The sequence below is a fragment of the Podarcis bocagei genome (assembly GCF_964188305.1).
Source record: "Podarcis bocagei genome assembly, chromosome: 11".
In the NCBI taxonomy this organism is placed as follows: Eukaryota; Metazoa; Chordata; class Lepidosauria; order Squamata; family Lacertidae; genus Podarcis; species Podarcis bocagei.
The window spans coordinates 21,511,319-21,532,647 of record NC_138136.1 but is presented as its reverse complement, the minus strand read 5'-3'; the positions used below and the strand labels follow the sequence as shown (position 1 = coordinate 21,532,647).

General features: G+C 42.4%; 1 protein-coding gene across 2 annotated transcripts in view; it reads left to right on the top strand.

The window, feature by feature from the left end:
* Positions 1–423: 423 nt before the first annotated feature.
* YTHDC2 (YTH N6-methyladenosine RNA binding protein C2) overlaps positions 424–21,329 on the top strand; it is a 35,745-nt gene continuing 14,839 nt past the window's right edge. For both annotated transcript variants that reach the window (XM_081213539.1, XM_081213538.1), the window contains exons 1-18: positions 424–739; positions 3,258–3,348; positions 4,220–4,416; positions 5,758–5,957; positions 6,606–6,772; positions 8,297–8,399; positions 9,397–9,553; positions 10,236–10,343; positions 10,506–10,651; positions 11,407–11,542; positions 12,258–12,384; positions 14,079–14,144; positions 14,562–14,740; positions 15,349–15,445; positions 15,535–15,622; positions 15,710–15,790; positions 18,783–18,865; positions 19,351–19,456. In XM_081213539.1, coding sequence (XP_081069665.1) covers positions 535–739; positions 3,258–3,348; positions 4,220–4,416; positions 5,758–5,957; positions 6,606–6,772; positions 8,297–8,399; positions 9,397–9,553; positions 10,236–10,343; positions 10,506–10,651; positions 11,407–11,542; positions 12,258–12,384; positions 14,079–14,144; positions 14,562–14,740; positions 15,349–15,445; positions 15,535–15,622; positions 15,710–15,790; positions 18,783–18,865; positions 19,351–19,456 — 2,337 coding nt within the window. In that variant the 5' untranslated portion in view covers positions 424–534. The remainder of the gene's footprint in view (positions 740–3,257; positions 3,349–4,219; positions 4,417–5,757; positions 5,958–6,605; positions 6,773–8,296; positions 8,400–9,396; positions 9,554–10,235; positions 10,344–10,505; positions 10,652–11,406; positions 11,543–12,257; positions 12,385–14,078; positions 14,145–14,561; positions 14,741–15,348; positions 15,446–15,534; positions 15,623–15,709; positions 15,791–18,782; positions 18,866–19,350; positions 19,457–21,329) is intronic.

Sequence of the window (21,329 nt, the reverse complement as noted above, 5' to 3'; positions counted from 1 at the left end):
CGGTTGGCAGAGCATGAGACTCTTAAATCTCAGGGTTGCAGGTACGAGCCCCACAGTGGGCAAAAGATTCCTGCATTTAAGGGGGTAGAGGCAGATGAGTATCTTTCTGCTCCCCCCGCCCCATACATTCTGGCCACGCCCTTGTTTTCTGGGTTCCCCCAGCTAGGAATGTTGGTGCATTCAGGACGGCTGCAAGGCGTATAAAGAGAAATCAAGCCGCCCGGGTTGTCCTAACATTATTGCCTCCTACGATAAACTCAAATCTAGGCTCGGCGTCCCAATCACCCAGACGCGCAACTTGCGTTTGAGCGCGCCCGTCCGCTCGCCCTTTCGCCGCCTGTTTTCCCCGCCCAGGAGTCCGTGACGTCACCGCGGCCCGCCTCAGGCCCTGCCCCTCGCTTCGCCCCTCCCCCCGCCCCTCAGAGGAGGCGCGTCCTCCTTCCGCTTTCCCTCTCGCGTACGGGGCGCCTCCGGCCTAGCCCGGCCCCCTCTAGCGGTGCCTCTGAGCCCGAACACCTCCTCAGCTTTCGGGGGATGTCGCGCCCGAGCAGCGTCTCCCCGCGGCCTCCCGGAGGGGGCGGCGGCCCTCCCAGCGGGGGCCCGTCCACCGCCGCCGCCGCCGCGTCCTCCTGCTCCGGCAGCGGCCGGTCCAAAGGGCTGAAGGACATTCGCATCGACGAGGAGGTGAAGATCGCCGTGAACATCGCTCTGGAGAGGTTCCGCTATGGGGACCAGCGAGGTAATGGTTCCCCTTCCCTTCCCCCGAGGATGGAGGGAGGGGGTGGACCTGAAAGCGGCCCCAGTCGAAAGAGGCGGGTTTGTTATGGTGGGTCTTCGCGGGTCAGCGCCTCGTTAGTTCATCAGGGCGCCGAAGGAGTCCAGGCAACCAGAACAGGGTTGTTTTTTCAGTAAGCCTATTAAAACCGAATTATTATTATTTTTTTTTTGCAGCCCTGCGCTGAGCATCACCTGCCAGTACTAGCTCTGCTGCATGAATACAGTGGTACCTCGGGTTACATACGCTTCAGGTTACATAAACTTCAGCTTACAGACTCCGCTAACCCAGAAATAGTACCTCGGGTTAAGAACTTTGCTTCAGGATGAGAACGGAAATTGTGCTCCGGCGGCACAGCAGCAGCAGGAGGCCCCATTAGCTAAAGTGGCGCTTCAGGTTAAGAACAGTTTCAGGTTAAGTACGGACCTCCGGAACGAATTAAGTACTTAACCCGAGGTACCACTTTATTAGTCTTGATCCCGCTTTTGTATGTACCTGCCAACTCCTAGAGGCTATGGGGTTTTGGCCCCCCCAAATGAAATATTTGAGGGGGCCGTCCCTCCAAAAAAGTTGTTGGGCATTGCTATGACGTGCACCATATCATGTGATTATGTGGGGTACGGCTTACGTGCCACCCCCTATTTTATTCTAGTTGGCACCTCTGCTATAGATGTGGTGGCGTGGCTGTATGCATCCATAGTGAGCTGTCTTGCCACGGGATCAGATCACCGTTCCCTCGTTTTCAGTGCTGTCTCAGTGGCTGGCAGCAACACTGTGGGCTAGGGAACTAATCTTTGTCCTTTTCCAGTTTGGCACCCAGCTTCAGCTCATATATGGCCCTTTCCCCTCAGATGTTGCTGGAGTTCAATTCATCGTCCCTGACCAACTGGTCATACTGGATTGGGTTGATGCAGAACTACAGGTCCTCATTGTCTACTATAGGGTGCAGTTTACCCCATTGGTCTCTTTAGTCCAGCGCTGCTGTTTGAGATCCTTTCACTGGAGATGATAGGGATTGAACCGGGGATCATGGGCATGCAATGCAGGAGTTGTATCACTTATGTAGAAGAGGCCCTTCTATATTTAAGTATGGCATATACAATTTTTATTTGTAAGCTGACTTGAACCCCATCAGGGGAAAAAGACAGAGTATAAATAAAATAATAATACGGCATGCATATTTGCTTTTCATGCACTTATATAGCAAAATGAATGGAGCATAAAAAATGGTCATGCCGGATCAAACTAAGTTGCTACACTATGTTTCCAGCAGCAGCAAGCTTTATACTGTAGAAAGATCACTAGCAAAGTGATGGCTAGCTCATAGTTTGTTCTCTACCTCTGGACATACTGGAACAGCAGCTAATAGTTGTGGCAATTACCATAGTTTGTGGCAGTAACTTTCACACACTAATTGTTTTAAACTATGCATTGTGTGAAATATCTCCTTTGTTCCTTCTTCATCTTTCTTGCTGATCAAATTCAATATATAGTATGATCCTATTCATATCTACCCTGAAGTAAGCCTTATTGCCCTTACCTCTCTCGCCCTGACCTCGCCACTGTGATCCATGTGACGGTCACCTCCAGGCTTGATTATTGTAACTCACTCTACATGGGGCTGTCCTTGAAACTGAATCAGAAACTTCCGTGGGTGCAGAATGCCGCGGCGAGACTCCTTATGGGGTCTTTGCCATGGGATCACATTCACCCAGTGCTATACCAGCTGCACTGGCTCACGGTGGAGTACAGGTTTAAGGTGCTGGTTTAAAGCCCTATATGGCCTAGGACCCTCGTACCTACCAGGACCGCCTCTCCTGGTATGTCCCTTACGGTCTGCAAATAACAACACCCTGAAGATTCTGGGTCCCAGGGAGATTAGACTGTCCTCAACCAGAGCCAGGGCCTTTTCGGCCGTGGCTCCGGCCTGGTGGAACATTCTCTCACAAGAGACCAGGGCCCTGCGAGATTTGACATTCTTCCACAGGGCCTGCAAGACGGAGCTGTTCTGCCAGGCCTTTGGTCAGGGTCCAGTCTGACTCATTTTCTCTTTGTATAAGAACAAGCATGAAGGAGGTTTCCCAGCCTGCTCACAGGTCCTTATAATATCAGTGGAAACAGTTGGTCCTGGCGAGTATTAACTGCTTTCATTGTCATTGGATTGTCATTTGTCCAGTTTTAACTTTAATTTTAATTTATTTGAATTAATTTTGGGATGCATTTTAATCAATTGATTGCTTGTTTTTGTGCATATTGAATTATTTATATGATGTTAGCTGCTCTGAGCCTGGCTCTGGCCGGGGAGGGCGGGGTACAATTTTTTTATTATTATTATTGAATTCAATGGGACTGAGTTCCACGTGAGTGCAGTTCTTAGTTTATTGTCCTTAAAAAGTCATTGCTTGTTTATTCAGGGGTGATGTATTTCTACTATTTAGACATAGTTGTATGTAGGCACATACATGTATTCTTTCTCTTTCAGAAATGGAATTTCCTTCCTCCTTGACTAGTACTGAAAGAGCCTTCATTCATCGACTGAGTCAATCGCTTGGTCTAATTTCTAAAAGTAAAGGGTAAGTAAGTACCTTGCTAAAAATACTTACCCATGTGAATGGGAAAATATGCATCTTTCTGGCAAAGTTTTGTTTTTCAGTTTTGAGTAGTGTCTTGAGGTGGAATTCTTTCTGAGAGTCTCTGTGTTCTGTTGTTTCAAAAAGTTCTGTGTACAAGTACTGCCAGGGTGGGGTGAGATATCTGTTGACACTGTTGAGGCAGATTCATAATTTGGCCTTTGCCCAATTACCTGTGATAAGTAGTTGTTCCTTTCAGGTGACCATATATGGCTCCCAAGTTTGGACTGTGTACCCATTTCTGCAATAATTTTTCCTTCTGCATGCTACCTGCTTTGTAAGGCAGCAGAGATTGGCTGCTGGAGCTATAATGCCACTGCTATACCAAAGTATTTAGAGCACACCAGGTTGAGGAAGGCTGTGTCTTGCTCTGAGAGGTTAGGGTTCTTATATATTGGGCTACTAAACTGAGATATGATTGTCCCTAATGAGACTATTGTGTCAGGCAGTGAAGAGATTTGAAGCATACCTACTGGAAAACAAGACGCAATCAAACCAGATTTGAAGTTAGATGTTTACTATGCCGAACATTAAGCCACATTGATACTTTGTCTTTATGCAGGTACTTAATCCAGGATCAAAAATCTACGGCATGTAGCATCTGAAAAAATATTTCTGAGTTAGTGTAGCTGACACTAACTCAAAAAGCACAGCAATGTGTTTAGAGTTTAATTCACGTATTTGGGAAGTCCTAGCATATCTTAATGTTTTGAGAAAACTGCTTCACTGTGGGTCTTATAATTCATCTGTGTTTGTAAAGGTTACTCCCGGTGCTGAATATGAAATGATTCTTCCTTCCTTTTTTATTTTTTAGGAAAGGTGCAGGCAGATATCTAACTGTGAAGAAAAAAGATGGCTCAGAGTTGGCACATACAGTAATGACATGTAATTTGATTCCCAACACAAAACATGCTATCAGAAGCCTCGTACAGCGATTTCCTGTCACCAATAAAGAGCGCACCGAGCTTCTACCAAAGACAGAGAGAGGAAATGTTTTTGCTGTTGAAGCTGGTGCGTTGAGTATATTCTGTTAAGAAATATAATGGTGAATTGTGAAGGGAAAATTTATTGCATACCCCAAGCTATGCTTGGAAACTCTTGGAGGTCTATAGCTTATGTGTGTATAATGACACAGTTACAACTGCATTATGTTTTTGCAAATGTGGTTGCCATATAAGTGCTGGTGCATTCATTGCATTTTGATGGTGCTGCAAGAGACTTGGCATTTATGGCACTACCTTGTTGCCATTTTATTTTTGGAAAGCATTGCTAGGTGGAGAATGAAAGCTCTTCACCCTGCAAGCTGTGCATTCTGATAATATGAGATACACCTAAATGTGCACAATCATGCACTATCTTTTCAAATTAAAACGCACAAAAATTGTGGCACATCAAACCAAAGGACACCATGACTTGGTTCCCCTATGTCCCCTCTATTAACAGAAAGCAGTGTAATAGAGCCGGAGGCTCCCATTCATGGGAGGACATGCCATTTTTGCCAGTTCAGTATTCCCAGGCAGCCTCTTGTGTTATTTTCCACACCGTTTCTGGCAAGTCCCCCAGCCCTACCAAGCAGATTTTGAGGAAGGAATTTGAGGTGAACATTCTACCTTTCCTGTCTGTAAGCCAGGAGTATTCTGTAAGCAGATATGGATATCGGGTGGACAGTGAGAAAATGTAAACTAAGAGACAAATACAGGGCTTTTCCTGTGATGCTTCCAAAGCATTTTTATACTTGCCTAGCTGTGTAAAAAAATCATTTTCTCACTAGAAAACATGCATTTCTTCTTACGGTAGACTGAAGCTCAATGGTATGATCTACAGTTTTGCTGTGTTATGGAGCACTGTGGGATGCTGTGCTAAAGCCATTTCAACCCCACCAAACCCTATGCATGCAAAAAGATTGGGAGATTGTGTGGTTCAGTGGCCAATGAAGAAATAGCCTTTTACAAGACTAACAAGAACGGTCATTAACAGCTTTCAGTAAGGACCAAAGTTTGTGACATGGTATGTCGCGGGTGTTTTTAGCAGCCACAGCAGCACTAATAGTTGTGCAGCTGCTAAGCTGCAACCTCACATTTGGCTGTAAACATGGGCAAAGCTAAATGTGTAAGTGAAGCATACCATTTCTAAAGATAAAAGCCTTGTTTGTGCTTAGGGCTGAGCACTCCCCAACCCCTGTGTAGTGATATAATTATGTGCTGTTAGCACAGTTGTTTACTTCCCCCTCCCCTGGGGGAAAAAATGTAATCTTGATTAGTTTGCTAGGAAGTATTCAATTTTACATATTTAAAGACATCTGTTTAGATTAATAGCAAGTTTGGTGCAGTCATCACTTTTGTCTTTTCTTAGAGAATAGAGAAATGAGCAAAACAAGTGGGCGACTTAACAATGGCATCCCTCAAATCCCAGTGAAACGGGGAGAATCTGAATTTGATTCGTTTCGGCAGTCTCTACCAGTTTATGAAAAGCAGGATGAAATTGTTAGAATTATTAAAGAAAATAAAGTTATTTTGATTGTGGGGGAAACTGGATCAGGAAAAACTACTCAGGTATGTATGCTATCAGAATTTGAAACGGAAAGATCTTTTGAATTGCTTATTTACAAATTCCAAAATAGTTTAAATCTCAAGTGTTTAGTTTTGTCTACTAATGGAAATACACTTTCATTTTGATGACTTATTTTTTTCTGGTTACTTATAAAGTTTCAACAACTTTGATTTCTTATGCATTTTACTATCGAAGCATTTTTTTTGCAGAAAACTAATATCTCCTCAGGACACTTGGAGTGGGTTTGGCTGGACCACATTCTCAGTTGGTCGTAATAAATTGTGTCCTGGTTCACATGTCATCCTAAGTTAAAATATTGCTTAGCAGGACTGCTTGAGCATGTGAGCTTCCAGAGAAGACCTTGAGCTGCTTCGCTCTTGCCTGGTCCAAGGTTTGGCCTAGTATGTCGTTTGAACAGGTGCTTGTGGTTAAGTTCTCTCTTCACCCACCAGGAGCTGTAACCAAAGGTCCTGGTTTGTAGAAGATACTGAGTCATCCTTTGGCTTTGATTGGCATGGCATAGCGGCATAAAGAACATCTTCTCCAGTAGCCTGCACAGATTGGCTCAGTATTATGTGTGAACTGGGTCTCTTGTGAGGAGGGTGCAGATTACAACTTTTTCAACGCTAATCTAAAATCTTTGTGTTCAGATTCCCCAGTTTCTACTTGATGACTGCTACAAAAACGGAATACCATGTCGCATATTTTGCACTCAGCCAAGACGTTTAGCAGCAATTGCTGTGGCTGAAAGGGTTGCCGCTGAGAGAAGAGAGAAGATTGGGCAGACGATTGGCTATCAAATCCGACTGGAAAGCAGGTCCTGCCAATGTTGCTTGTAGTTTTGGATAGAAAGTGTTTTAGAAATATTTATAAAAATGTGAGACAATGGAGCAGAAATGTATTACAGTCGTACCTCAGAAGTTGAACAGAATCCATTCCGGAAGTCCGTTTGACTTTTGAAATGTTCGGAAACCAAAGTGCAGTTTCTGATTGGCTGCAGGAAGCTGCAGAAGCCTTGTCGGACATTCAACTTCCAAAAGGACATTTGAAAACCGGAACATTCGCTTCCGGTTTTTTGATCGTTCGGGAGCTGGAACATTCGACTCCCAAGGCGTTCAGGAGCCAAGATACGACTGTACTTGCAAATAAAAATTTAACAGGGTAATTACCTGCTCCCCCTGTTCTTTTAGCCTCTGGGGCTCTTCCTTTCAGAGGTAAGGCAGGTAGCCACGAGGGGTTCCAAATGTGGCTGCTATGCTGTTTTGCACAGCTCACCTCTGATGGCACCTGCAATTCCTTTATGAACCTCCTCAAAAGTCAAAGCCATCTGCTGAGTCTCTGCCTTTCAAAGTTAAGTGGGCCCCACGCCCCCCAGTACAGTGCCCCATTTATCAAATGCTGACCACAGGAATGCTTGCCTGGTGTAATTTTTTATCTGCATTTGGTGAAGACCTCTTTGTCAAGGTCTTTTATGCTCCTCCCTTTGCTCTGCTGTTTTAGTAACATTTCCCGCTTTTTCTATTCTTGATTGTTTTAATTGAAAGCCATGTTGAGACTTGTGAAGTTGAAGGAGTGAGGTATTTAAAAAAATAAAAATAAATGTGTATTGCATAACGCTTCCATGACACTATTAAACAGGGCTGCACTGTGGAACCTAAGAAATGGAAGCAAAAGAGCTCTCCAGCTCAGAATATATCAACGGTATAGCATTGTAAAAGTCCATAGGTGGAAGGCTCGAAAAAAGGCACTCTAATGAGCAGTTTTCAGAAGTCAGTATGTTGATCTGTTCCATACATTCTGATAGCGGAGACGAGGGTGCATGCATCAGAGAGAGTGAGAGACAGACAGACAGACAGGGTGTTTTTGCTCCCTTTCTGAACATACAGTGGTATCTCGGGTTAACTACTTAATTCATTCTGGAGTTCCGTACTTAACCTGAAACTGTTCTTAACCTGAAGCACCACTTTAGCTGCTGCTGCCGCGCCACAGGAGCACGATTTCTGTTCTCAACCTGTAGCAAAGTTCTTAACCTGAAGCACTATTTCTGGGTTCGCGGAGTCTGTAACCTGAAGCGTATGTAACCTGAGGTACCACTGTACTACTATATAAAACATGGTTTTGACCTGAGGATAGGAAGGGGGACTGTTGTCTCTCAGGCAAGTGGTTATTTGCAATCTTGTGTCACTAAAAGTTGTAGGTCAGATAGTATTTATGCATAGTCAACAATCTTATGCAGGTCTGGATGTGATAAATTGGTGCTAAAAGTGCATATATTTGCAATGACTTCATATCCTTGTTGTGTGCAAATACTTCTTCATAAGCTGTTTTGTATTTTTAACAGGGTCTCTCCAAAGACACTTTTAACATTTTGCACTAATGGTGTATTACTTCGTACATTAATGGCAGGAGATAGTGCACTGTCAACTGTAACTCATGTCATTGTGGTAAGGTTGACTAATTATTTCTCACGAAAATAACTATGCCAAATTTTTGAAGTTGCGAAACTTGACTTAAAGTTCTTCTTGTTGGTTCTTTATTATTATTATTTATGCATAAATTGACACAAGGAGCACCATGATCAACTTTATAGTTTTGGAGTTGGCTGACATACGAAGGAACTTGTAGTTGAAAGCATGACTTTCAGCCACTTGCTGTCAGATATGTTTATTCAGATAACCAAGAGGCTACAAATAGCTTATGGTAGGCACATAAAGCTTGATAACTACAATTCTGAACTTGAGTTGTGTCTACCTTAGTCAACAGAATACTAAAGCCTTAAATGGCTCAGGATGCGGTATAGAAATTTAACATAATAATAATAATAATAATAATAATAATAATAATAAATAATAAAACAGGCCCAATTTTTATTCAATAAATTTGTCTTTAGTGGACAGTGAATAGCTGATTAAAAACTGAAGGAGAGCTTAACTGTCATGTCTGCTATGGTGTAAACTTGTCACCGGCAGAGAACTGTGGAATGATGTGTGTACAAACGAACTATAAGAGTACACAGGTGTTAACATGTATCCCACAACATCACATGTGCTGCTAGACTGAGGACATGGTGAAACCCTGAAGCAAAGAACATGCTCACAAGAGAAAGCATGAAAGGGATAAGAGAATAGGGTGGCATGTCTGCAAGAATGGCTCAGTAGGAGTTGGGTAGAACATAATACCTAACACGCTGAATAATCTAGTAAAATGTTAGTCAAATAAGCTTAATTCAGCACTTCTGCTAATATGAGAAAGATTACTGCTTTTGGATGATTGCTGTGTTAATTCTATATAGATCACGATAAATGCCTAGCAGGTGTATTTGCAAAAATATAAAACTATTGTCAAATGACAAAATTTGTGATGCAGAAGTTACGTAGTACACTGTGGCAAACTTCTTAAGCTCTGTTCTAAAGAGGGCTCTCTTTCTTGTCTATATTGCAGGATGAAGTCCATGAGAGAGATCGGTTCAGCGACTTCTTGTTAACGAAGTTAAGAGATACACTACAAAAACACTCATCGTTGAAACTCATACTTTCTAGTGCTGCCCTGGATGTGAACCTGTTTCTCAGATATTTTGCAGGCTGTCCAGTGATATATAGTAAGTTCAAATGCTAGTAGGAATCAGTCTACTAAATTAAGTTGAATGCATTTTCCTTAGCTTGGTGTAGTACATGTCAAACCTTGGAAACAAATCAATGTATTATTTTTGTTACTATTACTACTGCTACTACTGCCTTTCACATACATGTCTCAAGGCAATGTGCAAAATGCAACAAAAAACAGGTAAAAGTCACACAGAAATTGAGAGCAGATATACTTTAAAACAATACAAAATAGACATCCATGGCAGAGACCTATTCATCTGGCTGAGAAAGCTTGTAACAATTAGTATACAATTTCCTTCATCCAATATGCTAATATTAAAGCTGCATTTCTATAAGTCTTGAACTGCTTTTTTTGGTACATATTTACTATTTTTACATGACATATGTATATCTATATACAGTCGTACCTCCCCTTACTTAAACTTTGGGATACGTAAGTGGCAAACCTGGAAGTATATTTCTGGGTTTTTGCCATGCGTGCATGCACAGAAGCAGTCCCTCTGGTTGCGGAAACCTTGGGATCTGACCGGAGCTCCAGAACGGATCCCGTCCACAACCGGAGGTACCACTGTATAGAGAGAAAGAGATTTAGCAGTTTGAAACCTGTAAGCTACAGGTTTAAGTATGATATTGATGATTTAGCATAAACTTGATTATTTATATTGATGTCTTCAGTACCAGGAAGACCATTTGAAGTAAAAGAGATGTTCCTTGAAGACCTACTAAGAAGTACAGGCTACACAAATAAAGAGATGATCAAATACAAAAAGGAAAAACAGCGAGGTTGGTATTTATATATGCAGGTGTTAGAAGGGAGATGTATCTAGAGATAAGCAAACATTGCAAACCCCCCACCCCCAATATATTGTGAAACACTAGTAAGTAAATATGCATTTTCATCTTTACTCCTTTTCTTTGTGTAAAACATTTAAAAATGTTCTCCAGAGGAAAAACAACAGACAACTCTGACTGAATGGTATTCTGCACAAGACAACAGCAAGCCAGAATTGCAGCGCCAGAGAGCAATACCAAATGTGGCTGAAGAATATGATCTGCTGGATGATGGTGGTGACACAGTGTTCAGTCAGTTGGTATGAATATGTTTAAGGATTCTAATATTTCATGTTGATAGGAATTGTTATGAAACCAGAACGGTATGATCTAGGTTCAAATTTCCACCAACGTTCATTTGCGTATGGAGCTCATAGTCAGCATAGTCTCCTCTGCATACACAACAGATGTGCATTCATAGAGGTCCTCCTGACTTTTCCTACTCTCCAGGATTTCTGTAAAGTCAGGCTTCTGCTTCACCTTTCCAAGAGACGCATTACTGTTTTCATACAGTATGTTACAGTGATTATGCCTATTTTTGTGTTTGTGCATGGTGGGGCTCTTTTAAAAAAAATTTTTTTAACACCTATGTGTAATTCTGTGTTGTTTTTAAATGGGGGAGTAGCATGAGTTTGGGATGCCTTGCCTTCTGCAGAGGACTTTCTCTTACTTTGCCACAGTAAAAGCTACTTTTAAACTTGAGAGGGAGGGGCTGCCATTAAGAATAGAAAGTTAAGACAGCAAAAAGCTCCACTATGTATATAGATCTTGGCCTTTTCTTTAACTTAAGAGTGTTACTTCCCATATTGTATATTATTCATGACAATCAACCTGGAAGAAATCCTTTCTGTAAAGTCAAAGAAAGGCCAATGAAGCATGCACCTAGCATGCAAGTTTTGAAACATTGAAGCCTCTTATTCTGTCAGTTTCAGGGTGAGGAAAGAGCAAATGGAGATCGTCTGTTGCTCTTAGATAGCATTCAGATAAAAAGGTAATGTTTTTTCCTTGTTTTCAGGCTGAAAAAGATGTCAACTGCCTTGAACCTTGGTTAATTAAAGAAATGGATGCTTGTCTCTCTGATATTTGGCTACACAAAGACATTGATGCCTTTGCACAGGTGTTCCACCTTATTTTAACTGAAAATGTCAGTGGTAAGTTTGCATTCTTAACTTTCCCTTGCTGAACTGTGCACCTAAGCCATAAATACCTTATTTGCCCTAAAAAATAATAATCTGGTCCATACCTTTTAAAAATAATATGTGTTTTCTTGGAGTTAGGCGTTTTATGGTACTCTTTAAAATTATTTTTGAATAAGTGGACTGGGACTCATGAGCAATCACTATAGGCAAGATCCAACCCTCTGCGGCAGAGGATAGGGTGGCTGCGGCGGGAGGGAGAGAGAATGGCAAGTATTTTCCCATGGAAAAGTATAGCTGCCCTATACTGAATCAGATCATTGGTTCATCTAGCTCAGTTTATCCACACTGACTGTCAGTGATCGAACCCGCAACCTTCTGCTTGCAAAACAGATACTGTACCACTGAGCAATTCCTTTTCCGTAAACATGCAGCTTAATCTTCTGTATATTTCCTCTGGAGCGAGTTCCAGTTAAATGTACATAGGTTTAAACCCAAAGTAATAAGAATCCATGCAAGCTACTCTTTAAAGTTGTGCACCCTGGGTTAGTTGAAATCAGTGGAGTGCATTTGCCATAATTTAAATGGATTTCCCATTGATTTCAGTGGGAACTAAGTGCAGCTAAGTTGGTATGGATCCAACCCAGAATGTTCTGAAAAGATTTTGCCAAAATAGTTTGGAGAGTTGAGCATTTGTTAAACACTAACTTTTCCCTTCTCCTTGTCCTAGTTGACTACAGGCACAGTGAGACAAGCGCAACAACTTTAATGGTAGCTTCTGGAAGAGGTTTCTTGAGTCAAGTAGAACAGCTGATTGGTATGGGAGCAAACATTCACATCAAATCATCCAATGGCTGGTAAAACAATCTCATTGCAACTTTTCCCTGTTCATTTCGTTGTGTATGTGCGTGTGTATGTAGAGAGAAATCGTGGATTATTGGAAATGTTGAGGGTAAATTATAAGCTGTTTTTTAAACAACAACAAGATTATTTTGTTAGTTCCCACACTATCTACTCCACATTGCTGGTGCTATACCCTGTATTGCCTGAGATCTGGCAGACCTAATTGTCAGAGATCCAGTCTGTTGTAATAGATTTCAGTGTTTGCTCAAATATTTGTGTGATTATGCTGAAGTAGATAGAAGAAATTTCAACAATTTATAGCTAATACAGAGGGAAGTGGGAGATTATAGAACTGTCCTTCTTTTACCCTACAAGACAAGACCATCACAGTCTGTTGCATTACTAAAGCAACTAGCTCCTGTCTACTAGTCTGCGACTTCTCCACCCCTGAAGAGCAAAACCTCAACAAACTCAACTCTAAAACGAGTGGGATACTTTTACTGTTTACTGCTGCCTTCCCACAAGGGTAATCTGTGGAGGCCCAGGTGCCAGTAGTGGACATAACTGGTGGCATAAGTGAGTGGGGCCAGAGCAGACAGTGGGCAGAACATCCCTTTTTTCTCCCTACTTTCTCTTTCTGCCTGCTCCTCCATTTCCCCCCTCCTTGCCACTTGCCTGGAAGTAGGCCGAGGGTTTGCCTGAGAGCTGCAGGTTCGCTCAGCCTTGATGTAATGTGCCACATGATTTTTGTCCAAAAGTTTAAAAGTCTCCCATGTGAAGATTTTTTTATTTCCACAATTAATTTGGTTGGGTTTGGTAGTTTATAGTGCTATGAGTTCAACTAATAAATACAAGTTGTTTAGAATCTTGTTAGTTCTGCTTTTTCTGATTAGTGGAACCCTATTCAGACATGCCTCTAATGAGGGTGGAGGACTGAGTATGTACCTACTTCTCCCACCCCCACCATGCCTTCAGTATCCACATGGTAGATGTCATGTTAAAACATGGCTCATGCATGCAGGGTAGATGCTCATGATGATTACTGCCCTGTCTTTGAGAAGCAGTGCATGAATTTGGCCTATGCTCTCTGACCTCTAATTTAAGATCTGTTTTGGTCTTTGTTCCAATTTAATTTGACACTCGGCCGTAAGCAGAAATTGTTTGCAAGAATCTCTTTCTCCCTGCTTCAAGGAGAATTGGGGAGAAATTATGTGCAATGTAGACATAGCCGAAGTTCAGAATTGGGTATGTTTCTCTGCACAGTAAATTGAGGCGGAAGAATCTTCTGATGACTTCAATAAATAATAGTAGTCATTTAGCACTTTTCCTATTAGCTGGAAGCACTTCCCAAACATTATCTTAGTAAATCTATATAATCAAAAAAGTCTTAATTATATCTCCACATATCAATTAGAGCTCCTTGGTTTTTTTTAAAAATAGAGCTTTTGATCAAGTCCCGTCCTCTTGGCTCTACTTTAATTTTTGACTTTTTTTTTTAGTACTGGAAAAAATGTATTATAGTCCTAGGCAAAGGTTTTTTGTAAGTACTTAGTAGGATTCTTGCCTCTAGTCATATGCAGGCTAATAAAATAAGATTAAAAATGCCGTCCTGAATGTAACTAACAATGATTGAAAATGTTCTTTGTTCATAGGTTACATTTTTATACTTAAGCAAAATGCTTGTTTTATTTTTTTATAATTATTACAGGACAGCTTTAGATTGGGCTAAGCACTTCGGACAGACAGAAGTGGTTGATCTGTTGGAGTCCTATTGGTAATGTGTTTATTAACTCTGGAATCATAGAATCATAGAACTGTAAAGCTGGAAGTGACCACAAGGGTCATCTAGTTTAATCCCCTGCAGTGCAGGAATCTTTTGCCCAATGTGGGGCTTGAACCCATATTGCTGAGATTAAGAGTCCCATGCGCTACCGACTAAGCTATCCTATTGTGCTTGAATACATGGCAGAGAACTGCCTGTACTTTCTAAAGCATGGATAGGGAACTGGATCTGGCCAGCTGATTCAAAGGCCCTTGGGTTCGTGGGAAGACTCCTTTGTGGTTTTCAGATAATAGTGGAAGTAGATCTAGGAACCAACAGCTTCAGAAATTATATTTTTCTAAATCTGTTTCCATGTTCTGCAAGTATTGCCAATTGTTTGACGTGTATTTTTTGATGCTTGTATTTTAGTGCCTCACTAGAGTCAGGTAATCTCGATGAAAGTTCTTTGGTCCATGCGAATGCTAGTGAACTCAGTGCAGAAGACAGAGAACTCCTAAAGGCTTATCATCACAGCTTTGATGATGAAAAAGTGGATCTTGACCTGATCATGCACCTGCTATACAACATCTGTCACAGCTGTGATGCAGGTAAATGCAGATGTAGTGCTTATTTTCATTTTAAGCATCTTTTACATGCACATCCTTTAGTCTGTGCTCTGGCACCTAGACTACTATGCACATAAAACATTTGTTGGAAGCCAAAGGCTGTCATATTCCACATGTGAGCTTGTTAGAAGTAGAGTCCTGCAGTAAATTGACTTTTTTTGTCTGATCAGCAAGACTGCTCTTATCTTACAAATGCATTTGACTGTGATTATGCCCCACTCCTCTTTTCCTATGGATGGTTCTTATAAACAGGGCCCCCATGTGTATGAATGGAGATGGGCAGGTTTTGCTTCACACTAGCACAGACTACATTAGTGGGCACAAGCCTCAAACTTGTACTTTGTGCCCTCCGATCATATGTAGCCCATTCCTGTCTATGTTTAGAATCATAGAATTGTAGAATTGGAAAGGGCCATGAGAATTATCTAGTCCAACCCCATGCAATGTGGGAATCTTTTGCAAAATATGGGACTCGAACCCAAGACCCCATGGGTCTTCTGCTCTACCACCGAGCTCATAATGAAAGACCAGATGCTAAGCATAGCTTTCTCTTACTCTATTTCCTTTCACTTTGGAACTTTGTCTTAAAGGAGCGGTTTTAATTTTCCTTCCTGGATATGATGAGATTGTTGGCTTGAGGGACCGCATCCTGTTTGATGACAAGAGGTTTGCTGATAATGCTCACAGGTAAAAAAAATCTGCAACTTTTATTTTGGTATATCGGTTTTACTCTTAGAAGACTGCATTTCATTCAGTTCATACTTCTTTGCCTTTAGGTTCCAAGTTTTTATGCTGCATTCAAATATGCAGACCTCAGATCAGAAGAAGGTTCTAAAGACCTCTCCCCCAGGCATCCGCAAAATAGCAAGTATCAAATTACTTTTTAACCATTTCTATCAATCCACATTCTTTTCACATCAACTGTTATTACAGCATAATGTGTTGTTTCAGATTCTTTCTACAAATATTGCCGAAACCAGCATCACAGTTAATGATGTTGTCTTTGTGATTGACTCTGGAAAAATGAAGGAGGTATGCCATCTGCCTGTTTATCTATTTTTTTTTAAGATACTGCTTAATATAATACAGTCATAACTCATGTTACGTTTGCTTCAGGTTACGTCCTACGGCGACCCGGAAGTACCGGAAAGGGTTACTTCTGGGTTTCACTGCTCGCGCATGCGCAGAAGCACAAAATGACATCATGCTCAGAAGTGGCAAATTGCAACCCGCACGTCCGCAGATGCGCCACTGCGGGTTGCGCTCTTTTCATGTTGGGAACGGGCCTCCGGAATGGATCCCGTTCGCAACCACTGTAGTCTCTAAGTGGTTTACATAAAATAAAGTTTAGCAGTTGCTAAAAATGAGGTAAAAATAAAACACAACTGTATATTGCAAAAAACCCCTCAAATTTATCTTAGACTCACATTTAATTTTAGTTTACCATAAACTAAAAGTGTGCTGTATTGTAAACAAAACATTTAAAGAAGGGTTTTAGTACAGTGGCACCTTGGGTTATGTACTTAATTCATTCCGGAGGTCTGTTCTTAACCTGAAACTGTTCTTAACCTGAAGCACCACTTTAGCTAATAGGGCCTCCTGCTGCCGAAAATCCGCCGGAGAACTATTTCTGTTCTCATCCTGATAATAATAATAATTTATTATTTATACCCCGCCCATCTGGCTGGGCCTCCCCAGCCACTCTGGGCGGCTTCCATAGAAACCAAAAATACAGTAAAATATCACACGTTAAAAACGTCCCTGAACAGGGCTGCCTTAAGATGTCTTCTGAATGTCAGGTAGTTGTTTATCGCTTTGACATCTGCTGGAAGGGCGTTCCACAGGGCGGGCGCCACTACCGAGAAGGCCCTCTGCCTGGTTCCCTGTAGCTTTGCTTCTCGCAATGAGGGAACCGTCAGAAGGCCCTCGGCGCTGGACCTCAGCGTCCGGGCAGAATTATGGGGGTGGAGACGCTCCTTCAGGTATACTGGACCGAGGCCGTTTAGGGCTTTAAAGGTCAGCACCAACACTTTGAATTGTGCTCGGAAACGTACTGGGAGCCAATGTAGGTCTTTCAAGACCGGTGTTATATGGTCTCGGCGGCCGCCCCCAGTCACCAGTCTAGCTGCCGCATTCTGGATTAGTTGTAGTTTCCGAGTCACCTTCAAAGGTAGCCCCACGTAGAGTGCATTGCAGTAGTCCAAGCGGGAGATAACCAGAGCATGCACCACTCTGGCGAGACAGTCCGCAGGCAGATAGGGTCTCAGCCTACGTACCAGATGGAGCTGGTAAACAGCTGCCCTGGACACAGATTTGACCTGTGCCTCCATGGACAGCTGTGAGTCCAAAATGACTCCCAGGCTGCGCACCTGGTCCTTCAGGGGCACAGTTACCCCATTCAGGACCAGGGAATCCTCCACACCTGCCCGCCTCCTGTCCCCCAAAAACAGTACTTCTGTCTTGTCAGGATTCAACCTCAATCTGTTAGCCGCCATCCATCCTCCAACTGCCTCCAGACACTCACGCAGGACCTTCACCACCTTCACTGGTTCTGATTTAAAAGAGAGGTAGAGCTGGGTATCATCCGCATACTATTGAACACCCAGCCCAAACCTCCTGATGATCTCTCCCAGCGGCTGCATATAAATGTTGAAAAGCATGGGGGAGAGGACAGAACCCTGAGGCACCCCACAAGTGAGAGCCAGGGGTCTGAACACTCATCCCCCACCATCACTTTCTGAACACGGCCCAGGAGAAAGGAGCTGAATCACTGTATAACAGTGCCCCCAGCTCCCAGCCCCTCAAGACGGTCCAGAAGGATGCTATGGTCGATGGTATCAAACGCCGCTGAGAGATCCAGCAGAACTAGGAAACAGCTCTCACCTTTGTCCCTAGCCCGCCGGAGATCATCAACCAGTGCGACCAAGGCAGTTTCAGTCCCATGATGAGGCCTGAATCCCGACTGGAAGGGATCCAAATGGTCCGCTTCTTCCAGGCGTGCCTGGAGTTGTTCAGCAACCGCTCGCTCAATCACCTTGCCCAGGAATGGAAGATTTGAGACTGGGCGATAGTTGGCCATCGTGGCCGCATCTAAAGATGGTTTTTTAAGAAGCGGTTTAATAACCGCTTCTTTCAGCGGGTCTGGGAAGGCTCCCTCATGGAGGGAAGCATTCACCACCCCACGAAGCCCATCGCCCAGTCCTTCCCAGCTAGCTTTTATAAGCCAGGATGATCAAGGATCCAGGAGACAGGTGGTTGGTTTCACTTGTCCAAGCAGCCTGTCCACATCCTCGGAGGTAACAGATTGGAATTGATCCCACTCAACTTGACTAGACAGAACTCTAGCACTCTCCCGCCCCGGTCCTGCTCATCCTGAAGCAAAGTTCTTAACCCGAGGTAATATTTCTGGGTTAGCGGAGTCTGTAACCTGAAGCGTCTGTAACCTGAAGTGTATGTAACCCGAGGTACCACTGTACAATGTGTAAAATATTGTTACATGCCACCCCAATTTCCAGCTAGTTTGAGATTCCAGGGGTCTTGGCTTTCACCCAGGGTTCATGTTTTCCTCAGAAATAAGGCACAGTGGAGGCAGTAGTGTCTTTATGACTGATTTGTTTTTACACACATATATATGCAACCTGAGTCTGTAGTGGAGGGATTTCCAGCATTCAGATCTCAAGATGATGCTATGCTGTTGGAAGCGTGGGACTTGATTTTTGCCAGTTCTCCAGCAGCTCTCTGTGGCCCTGAAATGCTGCTTTGGAGATGGAAACATGGAAAGTGGAATCGGGGAAATTCACCTCCTCCCTTCTCTCCAGCAGGAGCCTCAAATGAATCTCAGTGCCTTCTATAAATGCAAAGAGAACTTCTGTTCTTGGAAGGGCACGCCTGGATCCAGGCCAATGTATGCCAAAATCACTTCCCAAAACTATTGTTAATTTAGATTATTTTATCATTCAAGTGTTCATTTCACCTTGCTATTCTAAATCTACATTCTAATAAAAGTGTTTTCTTGAAATTTTAGAAGTCCTTTGATGCATTGAACTGTGTGACCATGCTGAAGATGGTATGGATTTCTAAAGCTAGTGCCGTTCAGAGAAAGGGCAGGTAATGCAAATATCATGAATATTTTCTTCTAAGAACAGATTACAGACAGACTATTCTTATTTTTTCAAGAAAAAAAATTCTTAGAATTACTGGTATAAGATTACTTGAAACAGGTTAATTTTGATTTTTAAAAAAGCTTAAATGTTAGTACTTTTATTTTTATTTTTCAGCAAAACCTTTCTTAGACTATTTCTGGAAATAATATCTTTTTGGAGACATCTGGTTGTGCTTTTCACACTATTCACTTTGGATCACACACCAGCCCTGTGTTTAAAATTTATATTGTAGTATTCTTAAGAAGCGCATGTTACATTTCCAATTAATTTGAGCCCTTCAGGCAAAAGTTATAATGAATGACACTTCTGAAAGAGCTTATTTATGAAATCTACTTTCTACTTTCAACATCTCTTTTTCCTGCTTTCATTTTTAAAATTCTACTCTTCTATGTATTGACTTACCTTAAATAATACTTAACTGTTTCTAAGGGCAGGACGTTGTCGACCTGGAATTTGTTTCCGACTTTTTAGTAGACTCAGATTTCAAAATATGCTGGAATTTCAGACCCCAGAACTACTAAGAATGCCACTACAGGTTAGTGATCTTTCTTGTATTGTTAAATCCAAAGAGGTCTTTATAACACAAAGGTCCCATTCAACCTTCAAGCCAAACCGTGACTTGTGCTAACCATAGTTTAGACTCCAAACCATGGTTTAGAATTGTTTGTTTCCTTTTTAATTTCTGTCCTCCCACCAGTTTACTTGGAGCTGAAGCCTCTGGAGACTGAGAAATGGTTCAGGCTTCATGGCATTGGAAACTATTGACCTTTGCTTCCCAGCTGGTTGGGAAGAATATGCAAGAATTCTTCTTTATTCATGTCACGCTAAGCTATGCTTTAGCAGGATGTGTGAACATGACCAGTATGTGGAAGGTTGCTGTTTGAAGCACTTACCACAGGACACCTCAATTTTAAAAGAATCTAAAATAACCCATTGTATTTATAATAATAATAATAATAATAATAATAATAATAATAATAATAATAATAATAATAATAATAATAATAATAATAATTATTTATTATTTGTACCCCGCCCATCTGGCTGGGTTTCCCCAGCCACTCTGGGCGGCTTCCACAGAAACCAAAGAACACTAAAATATCATACATTAAAAGCTTCCCTGAATAGGGCCACCTTAAGATGTCTTCTGAATGTCAGGTAGTTGTCCATCACCTTGACATCCGATGGGAGGGCATTCCACAGGGCGGGCGCCACCACCGAAAAGGCCCTCTGCCTGGTTCCCTGTAGCTTCGCTTCTCGCAATGAGGGAACCGCCAGAAGGCCCTCGGCGCTGGACCTCAGTGTCCGGGCAGAATGATGGGGGTGGAGACGCTCCTTCAGGTATACTGGGCCGAAGCCGTTTAGGGCTTTAAAGGTCAACACCAGCACTTTGAATTGTGCTCGGAAACGTACTGGGAGCCAATGTAGGTCTTTCAAGACCGGTGTTATGTGGTCTCGGTGGCCGCCCCCAGTCACCAGTCTAGCTGCCGCATTCTGGATTAGCTGTAGTTTCCGAGTCACCTTCAAAGGTAGCCCCACGTAGAGCGCATTGCAGTAGTCCATCTATATAATACTTGTGGAAGTCTGATCAGTATTAAGAGTGTCCTGCATCTCTACTTCACATCATCCCAAAAAGCAGCCTTGGACAATGTTTCAGTGTTGTCTCCGGTGGTAGTCACTGATGATGGTGTTCCTGGTTTGTTTGCCTATTTGCATTCCTTTGCAGGAACAACATTGTATGAGTTAGCACAGAATGTCTGTAGAATGTCACAAGCAAACATTTTTCTTTAGCTGCTTTTTATATATCAAGGCTTAAGTAGAAATGAGCAATTGATTGCACCTTAAGGTGAAATCATAGGCAGGATTCCTTGATCCCACTGAAGGTGGTACTTGTTTTTTGTTGGTTTCTGCTTCCCTCACTGAGCAGCAGCTGCAAGTCATGGGACTGCTTTCATTCCACAGTTCAGTTACTGTTGGGTTCCCACGGGAAAGGGAGACTGGATGTGACGTTCACTGGTTTCCTGTTTCTTTGCTCTGTCGTTCCTTTGTTGAGAGTTGCTCTCTGCTCTCACAGAGGCAAGATGTACATTTGTGTGTTCTCGGTATAGCGAAATAAAATAGCAATGTAGCCATACCGGCCTCATCCTTTCATTGCGGCCTACGAGATTACACTTTGCTGGGCTCAAGACAAGATGAGCCGTATCAGCTCCAGATGGGCCGGAGCTGAATAAACTAACACTTTTCAGTAGAGTTCCTGCAGACTTGCTATACTGAAAGTGTGAATATTCTTAGTTTCTTTATTTTTGTTACAGCTTTACCACATGTTTTGGATCAGGGGTGATTAAAGCTGAATATTCAATTTTGTGTATTTTAGTTCACACATTTTCAAATGTCAGACTGGCATAAGA